At 34.9% G+C, this 11812-nt stretch overlaps 2 protein-coding genes across 5 annotated transcripts in view; both read left to right on the top strand.

Moving 5' to 3' along the window:
- arvcfa (ARVCF delta catenin family member a) overlaps nt 1–753 on the top strand; it is a 30102-nt gene extending 29349 nt beyond the window's left edge. For all 3 annotated transcript variants that reach the window (XM_058788340.1, XM_058788343.1, XM_058788341.1), the window contains one exon: nt 138–753. The gene's annotated coding sequence lies outside the window, so the exon portion shown is untranslated. The remainder of the gene's footprint in view (nt 1–137) is intronic.
- A 147-nt stretch (nt 754–900) lies between these two features.
- On the top strand, nt 901–11119 carry LOC131548542 (uncharacterized). Of its 2 annotated transcripts, none has more exons than XM_058789907.1 (5): nt 901–998; nt 2323–2861; nt 5289–5325; nt 6313–7176; nt 11016–11119. In XM_058789907.1, the coding sequence occupies exons 1-4, from the start codon at nt 935–937 to the stop codon at nt 7161–7163; spliced, it is 1491 nt and encodes a 496-aa protein (XP_058645890.1). In that variant the 5' UTR covers nt 901–934; the 3' UTR covers nt 7164–7176; nt 11016–11119. The 2 variants fall into 2 exon arrangements, with proteins under 2 accessions (XP_058645890.1, XP_058645889.1); XM_058789906.1 differs by lacking the exon at nt 11016–11119 and adding an exon at nt 7632–7890.
- Nucleotides 11120–11812: the final 693 nt, after the last annotated feature.

Raw genomic sequence — 11812 nt, forward strand, 5'->3', positions numbered from 1 at the left:
AACCACATTATCACACACTCATCGCTTTTCATTTGTCAGTGAAGCCACGAAGGATAGTTTCTAGTTATATCTTTGTATCATCAAACACATATGTAGAGTTTCATCTAATATTAACTTGAACTCTTTATTTTTAATAGGTTGGAGATCCACTTTCAGACCTGCATTTAGACTGACATTATCAGCACAATTCACCACAGAATCAAACGAGAGAAATACGACGTGTCATACCTGCTCATGTCCACATCCATGACCTGTGCTAAAGAGAGCTGGAGGAATCATGTCCGATCCGTCTGAAAGTGGAATTTGACTCTTTGCTGCTTTGGCAATCTTCACTGTTAAACTCAAGAATCATAATGATGTGACGAGTCATTTATTGATTGTTTAACATCTGATTATACGTCATATTATGATCTTGTGTTGTTTCTATTGCTTACTTTTTGTTGATGAGTCTCTAAATTGTATAATAGCGTTCCAATCACACAGACAATTTCAGCTCTGTATCTAAAGTTTTATGCATAAAAAAAAAAATTAAGAATGTTAATAGGTTATTGGGACTGGAAAAGCAGAAACTGTACTTATTATAGCCTATATCAGAGAATATATCAGAGATTTTAACGCATTCATACGAAATTTCTTTCATATCATCAGTGATTTAATGGCTTGAGAAATAAACATCAGAGTTTTATCTCTTCTTAATAAATCTATTTCGTCATGCATCTAACAGAAAAATAAATGAAATAAAAATTAAATAAAACGGAATCTTGCTTCGTGGCAATTAATGTCGCAAGCTGAATGACTCGCTCGTCTGGTGTGCGTTCGAATGTTCTGAGCGATTCGAAAGAAAAGAGTCGATTCAAACGATACGAGTGTGGAGCGTTTTTTGAAATCGCATCGGTTACTGAATCACTGAAGCTTCGGATGCTGATCAGCAGAAATGAGTGAAAATAATCGATCACAGACGGAGAAGAGCAAAACCAACGCGAAGAGGAACACCACAGGTGTGTGAGACTCAATATTCATTCATATTCACTTTTACAACTTTATATGATCTGTGATCGAATCTCTTTATAACGATGCTGAATAGATCAATAGTTCATGTACATTCAGAGCAGTTTCAGTGTATTTTAAGTTACAGTATGTTCACTACATGAGTAGAGTGTGTAAGTGTAGAGTCATAGTTTATGCTTTTATTACAGTAAATCATAAGATTTATTTTTTTATTTATTATTTATTACAAATAATTTTTATAAGCATTTATTTAGAGATTTTAGGAGATTTGTCCAGGTCAGGATCATCATAGTTAAAACGAATCATTGAATGAATGAATACATACATACATATACTTAAAAATAAAATTAACATGAACTGAAATGAAATGAAATATTTTAAAAAAGTAAATTATTTTGATTAGTTGCCAAGGAAACATATTTCTAATTTTCATTTAGATTAAGTAGCTATTGAAATAATTAAATAAATTATAATACAAATTATAAAGACAGATGAAAAACTAATAAAAATGGAAAAAACTCACTACAAAAATACTGAAACTTTAACAAAATTTTAAATAAAAACGGATTCAAATATATTTTAAAAAACGTAATTTTTAAATAAGACAGGTATGTTACAGGGACTGTTTGTAACTTGTAAAAACGCTGTAAACATTGATTTTTACATTCACATTTAGTCTTTTATCCAAAGCGACTTACAAATAAGGATGAGGATGTGAATGAGTATTGCATTAGAGGTTAACTCTTTCCCCGCCAGCGTTTTTGAAAAAAGTTGCCAGCCACCGCCAGCGTTTTTGCTGATTTTCACTAAAATTTCATGGCCCCCAGAATATTTTGTTGTATGAATATCTCAACATGCAACACATCAGAATAAAATCAGACCCTCTACTTAAAAAAAAAAAAAAAAAAAAGCATTCTTTTTTTTAAATTTTTTTTTTTATCAAAACTTGAACATTTTGAGCAAAAAGCTGAGAAAATCACATTTTTATCAAATACTACATCTGGATCATATTCAGTAATATTATCAAAGCAAAGATGCAGTAGATGGCTTCCATCAGTATCCCAAAGCTTGCACAGGCCTTTAACACTCTCTAATCCACATTTCACTCGGTAACATTTGGCAGTTTTCATTTATATGCGGTTAGTGTTGATGATCGCATAGTTTCTCATATGCATATGCATACATAGATCGCTCGTTTCTGCATCTTCCCGGTCTGTGTTTTTGATCGAGTGATTCTAGACTCATTCAGGAGATGGAAACCCGGAAAATTCTTGTTTGGCAGGGAAAAAGTTATGCTTGTTTCTTTTTGTCCAGCAATGTTGTCCGGGGCTGCAGAAGCTCCATCCTCATCCATGAGCTCCTCTGATGTTCAATCATCAGCTATTAATGAACCGGAGCAGGAGTCTGCTCCACAAACCTGCCGCCAAAACAAGAGCATCAGCGCGGCCCATCCCGCCATCTACTTAAACACCCGCTCTCACAAACTGCTCAGGAGAGCCATCCGGATATGGAAGATGCCGATTCCCATACTGAACTTCACCAGATCTTTGAAGCCGAAGCCCAGAAGCTTCCGAGAGCAACTGAAGCGAGTGGAAATGCTTCGTAATCGGTCTGAAGACTCGAATAGTCCGAAGCCGATGACTCGCTCCGTCAGAGACCTGCAGCTGTGTAGCTCCGGGACAGACTCCTCTCCATCACCCTCCAGCACCTCCCTGAAGTCCCACCGCAGCCTCCGCACACGGCCGGTCCACATGCACCGCCGCCGCCGATATAAGAAACAGTTACAGCTCTACCGGATGCTGTCCAACAACAGGAGACGCAGACAGAGCGATGAGAAACCGCACATGCTGGAGGTCAGTGACATGCGCACTTATATGTGACCCTGGACCCCAAAACCAGTCTAAAGGTCAATTTTTGGAAATTGAGATTTATACATCATCTGAATAAATGAGATTTCCATTGATGAATGGTTTGTTAGGATCAGACAATATTTGGCTGAGATACAACTATTTGAAAATCTGGAATCTGAGGGTGCAAAAAAATCTAAATATTAAGAAAATCACCTTTAACCCTTGTGCGTTCTTCGGGGTCTTTTTGACCTGCAAATGAAGTTTGCTCAATTTAAAAAAAATGTTCTCTTTTTCCAAATGGCATGAGACTTTGTACGGTCGTCAACACTTTCTAGATCTACAAATAAAAAATAAAATTGGAATGATTTCTTGATTTTATGTTAGTGTGAAAAAAAAAGTTACACTTATGGTCTTTTTTTAACAAAATATATATATTTTTAAAACAAATGTAATTTTACTCTGTTTATTAATGTTTTTACTCCACATTTGTGTAGTTTTTGGAAGACTTATGATATATTTTAAATTTATATAAATAAATTAAAAGACATTTTTATATAGGTTTTTATACAAAAAACAGCTTTTTATGTAAAATTCACTTCATAAAAGACCCACATTTCTAACTGGATCATGGATCATTTCACATGGTTTAGTGTAAAATTTTTGCCCATATTTTGGAAATTACAGTTTCAAAAGTAAAAAATTATCATTTTTACCACTAGATGGCTGCAGAGCTCCACTATTTACTATTTGCTATTTGACCAACTGAAAGATATCTTTTCACAAGTTTTCTTCAGTTGGATTCATATCTACATATTGTGAAATCACAATTATAACAATAAAAATGATTTTTGTCAAAGTTTTGCATTTTTAGAACTGAAAAAAAATCAAATTTTCAATAATGTTACATTATGATTCGAATCAAACCTGAACAAGATGTTACAAAGAGAAAGGTTGGAGTCTTTAGAGTTTATCATTTATTTCAATCATCTGTTTTTCATATAATTTTAAGTGTGTGTGTGTGTGTGCAATTTCCAAAATATGGACAAAAATTTTACACTAAACCATGTCAAATGATCCATGTTATCCCCATGAATGAAAGTTAGAAATGTGGGTCTTTTATTAAGTGAAATTTACATAAAAGCTGTTTTTTGTATAAAAACCTATATAAAAAATATTTTTTAATTTATTTATATAAATTAAAAAAAATATCATAAATCCTCCAAAAACTACACATTTTGTTGCCTGGGGTCTCCAGAGACCCCAAAGACCATAAGTGCACAACCCAAAATGAAGACCGCACAAGGGTTAAAGTTGTTCAAATGAAGTTCTTAGCAATGCATATTACTAATTAAAAATTAAGTTTTGATATATTTACAGTAGGAAATTTACAAAATATCTTCATGGAACATGATCTTTACTTGATATCCTAATGATTTTTGGCATAAAAGAAAAATGGATAATTTTGAGTCATACAATGTATTATGTACAATGTCATACAAATATACCTGTGCTGCTTATGACTGCTTTTGTGCTCCAGGCGTCACATGAGCCGGAAATTGCTCGTTCAGTTCTAAATGAGTGAATGTCCTTCATTAGTATCTACAGAGCCCTTAAGGAGACATGATGGTGATGGATAAATATGAGATGGCATTCACTCTCAAAACATTCGCGTTATTCAGAGAAACTTTGCACTCATTTGCAAAACGTTTCCATTGCCCAGAAAAACTTTGCTTTAGTTTACAATTTGTGTTCTCTGGTAAAACATTTGCGTTCCACATAGAAACTTTGCGCTTTCCAGCGAAATTTTGCATTTTGCATTTTTTCACAAAACGAAAACTTTTGCATTACTTTTTGCGTTCTTTCACAAAACTATTGCATTGCATTCTCTCACAAAACATTGCGTCTGATCTTAATACTATTTACTGCCTGTCCTGAAAAAGTTGCGTTCTCTTGCAAAACATTCACATTCGCTCCTAAAACATTTGTGTTCCCTCAAGAAACAGCATTCGCTTGCAAAACTATAGTGTTTCCCCAATAAACTTTGCATTCTCTCGCAAAAGTACAGGAATATAGGTTTTTCTACCACCTCGTATTATTTCCATCACAAAAATTATGAGAGCAAACTCAACGTTTCTCGGGGAGATGATGAATTTTTGCAAGCGCATTTTTTTGTTTTTTTGCACTGAAATGTATGTTTTTATGTTTCATGTCCCCTTAAACCCATAGTATACTTCGGTTATTACGTGCATGCGCATGTCTTGCATTAAATTACTTTTGCACTAATCAGTTGTTCCACAAGGTGGCAGCACTGATCCAGTGGTCACTGTTCAGTATGTCCTGCATCGTCAGTGTCTTCAAGTGTTGTTTTTCTCACCGAACATCTCATCAGAATCTGTGTAGATCAGGGCTCATGGATGTGTTTCATTACAGGGTCAGTCATCACCTGCAGCGTCCACTTGTGTTAAAGGTCAGTCTTTACAAAATTTGAATATCATTTGAATGCTATTTGAATATATTCATTCTCCAAGTGTGCACAAAGACAAAAGCAATTTGTTGAGATTTCCAGGAGCTCCGGGTACAGGCAAATACATACAAGAGAATAGAAATAAATTTGCAGTTAGTAGGAATATAAATTTATAAAAATAAAAAGAAGTAATACATACATTTAGGTGGAGTAATCAGAAGGCTTATGTACAAATGTGCACATTATGTACACCTGTATAAATATAAATATGGTTTATGGCTATAAATATGATGTTTTGGCTATACATAGTATCAGTCTATGTATTGCCTATTAACACCCGTGTGGCATAAACACCATATAAATATTATTTTAGAATTGAGTTTATGATCTGTAGATGTCTCCCTTTTAAATTAGTTAAAAAATATTATTGTTATGAAAGACAAAACTGGCTAAATATGGCTAAACATACCCAAAATATAAACATACGCGGAAGTTCAAAAGTTTGGCTTCTGAAAGATGTCTCTTCTGCATTTATTTGATCAAAAATATAGTAAAAATGTGAAATATTTTAAAAATTTAAAACAGCTGTTTTCTATGTGAATATATGTTAAACTGTAATTTATTTCTGTGATCAAATCAGAATTTTCAGCATCATTACGCCAGTCTTCAGAGTCACATGATCTTCAGAAATCATAATAATATGCTGATTCGCTGCTCAAGAAACATTTCTGATTATTATCAATGTTGAAAACAGTCGTGCTGCACAATATTTTTGTGGAAACCGTGATGCATTTTATTTTTCAGGATTCTCAATTGAATAGAAAGCTCAAAAGAACAGCATTTATTCGAAATAGAAATATTTTGTCACGTTATAAATGTCACTTTTGATCAGTTTAATGCATCCTTGCTGAATTAAAGCATGAGTAAAGTAACCAAACTTTGGTTAAGATGAAGGACGAGCATTCTTACACACGTGATTTGATCTCACAGGCTCCTCTGAGATTCAGGATGATCACAAAGATTCGTCATCTACCCAGAGTCCTCCAGTGATCCGGGCGCCGCCGAGAAAAACCAGTCGCCGGTTGTGGCGCCGACAGCTGGACAGCAGCAGTTCAGACAACAGCCCGATGACCGCTAACCCGGTTAACAGCGTGAGACTGGACACACCAGAAGATCACAGACAGCGACCTGCGAAAACAGACAAACAGAGTCAAAACAGAAGGATTTCCTTTTCTTTTGCTGATGTTTCAAGTGAGTTTGATATTAATTCTAGTGTAATCAAAGAAGCTTCTGCACCTGCACAGAGTAACAATAACGGCCATGATTCATCTGATCTCAAACCGGACGTCCAAACCAATGAGGAATCAACTCAAAAATCCCTAAAGATCACTAGAACGAACACAGAGGAACATGAGCAAGACTCAAATGAACAACATTTGCATGAAAAGCCTGACACGTCATCGCCGGACCCCGAAGCGTCGTTAGTTTCACAGCTGACGATCTTTAAAGAAGATGCCACTGAGATGGTTTCACAGGAGCCAGTTCAGTTCAAGAAGCCTTCATCCATCAGAAACACACAGTCAGACGCTCTTCAGAAACCAGACACTCCCAGACCCAAGTCAAGTGTGAAATGGAAGAACGTTATGATGCAGAGAGCACTGTGTTCTTTTACCGTCCCGTATGAGAATCAGGATCCAACACACGAATCCTGGTGCAGATTTACGCTGGCGGACGATTCAACACACGCAGACAGAGCCGACGTGACGCCTGAATGTCCTGAGAAACCAGCTGAAGATCACATCAAGAACGGAGCTGCGGGAGACGCTTTCATACCACAGTAAAGCAACAGCTGAGGTATATCCATCACGTTATTAAAGGAATAGTTCACCCAAACATGAAAATGTGCTCCTCACTCTCAGATCATTCAAGATTAGGATGAATGTGTTTCTTCATCAGGTTTGGAGAAATGTGTCTCTGCATCAGTGTCTCAGCAATGGATGCTCTGCAGTGAATGGGTGCCGTCAGAATGAGAGTCTGATAAAAACATCACAATAATCCACACCACTCCAGTCCATCAGTTAACATCTGGAGAAGACAAAAGCTGAGACAAATCCAGCATTAAGACGAGTCTATAATAGTGGCATTTCAGCACATTTTCATTTTTAGCTTAACTATTCCTTTAAGAGCATGTGAATATGGTGCACATGTTCTTTAGTCTGGACAAGAAAGTGTTCTTTGAATATTTTCTCATTTCTGCAGATGTTTTGCCTTCATGTTTCTAAAATGAAGACGTTTATGTCCATTTCTAGTCTGTTCCTCCTACAGTCTTCAGATGCTGCTGAATCCAGTGAATTAAAATGAAGACAAGCATCACGATGTTGGACATCAGGGCCAAATTTTATGTGCTTTATATGATATTGATTTATATTAGTCCTACTGTGAACTGACATTTTTTTTAGCATTGACATCTGTGAGAATGAATTTTTTAACATTTTTATGTAATTGTAAAGAATGACCACATGATGGCAGTGTTACACAGTCACACATTTTCACTGATGTGACCTGAAAACAGACAATAAATATGAGCATCATTCACATTTGTTACACCAGTTTAATATCATATATTAATCATCTAAATAAATATTTGAATGACAAAATCTTTATATATATATATATATATATATATATATATAAAATCATTAAGACGTGTGTATCACAATATAATATATTATGTTAAAAGTACTTCTTGTTTACTTCACTGCAGGAAAACAAAGGTTGTTTTATATATTGTTAATTATTTTAAAGTGTTTTACTTTGTTTTTCATGCATCTGCATCTTACAATAAATTTGTTGATTAATTAATTTATATTTTAATATGGTAACATTGAGTAAAAATTGAGTACTAGAGACAAAACAAGTGAAGTGAAACTGTTAATCAGGGTTTCAGGAAACTGAACAGTTTGTTCTTCGTGAATTATCCATGATGCACTGCAGAAACAGTGCAGGAAAAAGTTTGTTTTCCAGCCTAGTCATCACACGGGAGTTTCTGCATCCTCTCACGAAGAATATATACGTTAACACATTTGATCAACCACTGTGATGCTGATTTGTTTGATGTTTAACAAGTGAAGCACGTTTTGGTTGCCAAGTAACTCGAACGGCTAAAAATGGTGATTATTTCCACAACAAGGAATAATGACTTAACAGATGCATGAACTACTTCAAACTATTTGTGATTTATTTGCAGAGAATTTTGGGTTACATGAATATTTATGCAGTCCTTATTTGGGAGTCACACTCATGGTCTTCACGGTCAAAAGTGACCGGCAGTGTTGGGCAGTAACTAGTTACTAGTAATTTAGTTACTGTAATAATATTACTTTTTGCAGTAACTAGTGGTGTAACTAATTACTAATAAGATTTCAGTAATAATATTACAGTTACTTTCCATAAAACAGTTAGTTACTTAGTTACTTTTCATGCCTCAACCCCGCTGATTTAAAATCTAACAATCAAATAATTCCTAGATTTATTTTCATAATTTTCATGATTCGCACACTCATGTGATGTCTCTAGTGCAGCAGACAAGCTTGGAATATGGAAAAGCTTACATTCAGCAGATAGAAATATTGCATTATATTGATTTTGTCAGGAAAAAAGATCTGTTGTGTAAGTTGTGGCTTTACTTTACTCTGGCATTACATCTCTCTGATCAGCATGTGGTAGATTATATTTATATAATTAAAAATATTTTTGGAAAATTAAACAGTTTCTTACAAACTCATGTGATTTGATAAAATACATAACAAAATTTAATCGAATATGGGTAACGGAAAAATTACTTCAAGCTACACATGACAATTAATGAGATGAATACAACACTTCTACTTGAATGTCACTATCAGTCACTATTGAGTGTTTGTAATAACTTCTGACTGCGATCCGATGTGGATTTTGGTCAAATGATGAGGCAGAAATATGTTGTTAGTAACATTGTAGAAGAATTTTATCTGGAAGATACACAGTTATAACTTCTGTGGGGTGTGAAGAAAATGTAATGTAACTAGTAGTGTAACTAATTACTGTTGCCAGAAAGTAATAAGTAAAGTAACAATATTAGTTTTGAAAGGAGTAACTAGTAATGAGTAATATATTACATTCTTTGAGTAACTAGCCCAACACTGGTGACCGGACACATGAAATTTAATTTAATTTTTTCTTCAGTAAAATCAATCTAATATATTTTTGTTCAATAATATTTTTTCTTTTGTATTTTGAGAGAATTTTATGGTACTAATGAATATTTATGCAACAATTATGATACATTTTTCCCATTGAAAATAGTACAAATTTTTTTTTTTTCAAATTTTTAAAAATTATTTTTCAATTTATGCAGTATTTCAGATGAAAATAGACACTAGGGCTTTAAAATGCAATTTTTGAATGCAGATTAGCACCTCCTGGTGTGAGCAAAGAAAGTAAAAACATGTAATTTCACGGTGTAACCACTAGTTGCCTGTATAGGACTCTATAGAGAGGCTTGTGAATTCTCTAGTTGTTTTTAGACATAATTGTTTACTTTTATTAGGTTGTGGATATAAATGTATATTTAGGCATTCTCAAAGACTACTTTTTGTCAAGGTTTATATTTTTTTTTGCATTATTTTTATTATATAGGTTATTATATAGGTTTTTGCATTATTATTACTACAGTCAACCCTGAACACAGAAAGCATTTTGTTACACAAAACTTTAAAAAACTATAAAAATGTAACAAAAATGAACAGGAATGCTTTATCAGAGCCTAATCCTTCAGGGTCTGATCTGATTTCAACCTCTTATTTCACTCTTCTAACTCATTTTGTCATTTCCTATGGTCGGTCATTTTTGACCGAAGACCATGAGTGGGACTATTTATTTTACGACCACTTAACTTTTTCGAATCATGCCCTCAATTTTTTTGTGTGTTCACATACCAAGTGCCATAAAAGTCACCGAGTTTCGTACCATTCTGGTGAAGCTACGATTTTTAAAAATTCAAAATGTAAAACTATCCGGTCAGAAATGACCGAAGGCTGCTTAAGAGTTTAAATAGAGCCGACAAACAGTGAAATCCAAGCTTTCTAATGATTGTGCCTATAGTGCATCTTTTCACAGGAAGAGCAAAGGCTATTTTAGCTCACAAACAACCCTAGTGGCCTGTGTTTGTTTGCAGGGATTCTGTTAAAGCCGCTGGGAATGTGGGTGGCATTTCTGACGCTTGCGTGGGACTTTCTGAGCTTCATTAAACTGCCAATTTTACCTCAGCAAACCGCCTCATGATCAATTATAGTGCCACGTTTCTTCTCAAAACTACTTGACTCACCTTCAGAAGAGATTCTCACGTTCTCTGTGCAGATGCACGTCTTCAGCCCTGCATTTAGATCTGATCGTTATTTGTAAAAGGAGTTTGAAGCAACAGGTTATTTAAAAAAAGAAGAAGATGAAGAGACAGAGTGTGAGCAGGTCTAACAGTCTCGTTTTTGGACTTTTGCACCTGAGACTGAGACACAGACAGCTAATAAACTAGTTTTGGTTCGGTTTTGTTCGGTTGGTGTAGGTGAGCAAATAGTTTATAAAAGGTGTGAAAATCTGCTGAAAATGTTCTCACCCTCAGATCGTCCGAGATTAGGATGAGTTTGTTTCTTCATCAGGTTTGTAGAAATGTGTCTCTGCATCAGTGTCTCAGCGATGGATGCTCTGCAGTGAATGGGTGCCGTCAGAATGAGAGTCTGATAAAAACATCACAATAATCCACACCACTCCAGTCCATCAGTTAACATCTGGAGAAGACAAAAGCTGAAACAAATCCAGCATTAAGACGTTTTAACTCAAATATGAGTCTATAATCCATAATAATGCTTCCTCCAGTGAAAAAGTGCATCTCCTGTTGTCTCTCACATCAAAATCCAGCCACGTGTTTGTTTAGAGCTGTTTTGTCTTGTAAACGCTGCTTGATCTGCAGATTTCTCTCCCACTTTTTCACTGGAGGAAGCGTTATTATGGACTTGTATTTTAGTTAAAAACATCTTAATGATTACTTGTGGATTATTGTGATGTTTTTATCGACTCTCATTCTGACGGCACCCATTCACTGCAGAGCATCCATCGCTGAGACACTGATGCAGAGACACATTTCTACAAACCTGATGAAGAAACAAACTCATCCTGATCTCAGATGAACTGAGGGTGAGCACGTTTTCAGCAGTTTTTCATTTTTGGGTTATATAATTAAATCAGAATTAGAAATGAAATGTCTCTGTATTTATTATAATGTCATTGCAGGAGCATTAAAAGCACTTGAGAGTTTCAACAGTAGAGAATAATTACTTTTTAAATTGTGACCTTTCCATTCCAAGAACAATAATGTTAATCTGCAGACAGTTTTCGTGTTTTGATTATATGTGACCCTGGACAACAAAACCAATCATAAGGGTCAATTTTTCAAAAT

This window comes from Onychostoma macrolepis, chromosome 10 (assembly GCF_012432095.1).
Source record: "Onychostoma macrolepis isolate SWU-2019 chromosome 10, ASM1243209v1, whole genome shotgun sequence".
NCBI lineage: Eukaryota > Metazoa > Chordata > Actinopteri > Cypriniformes > Cyprinidae > Onychostoma > Onychostoma macrolepis.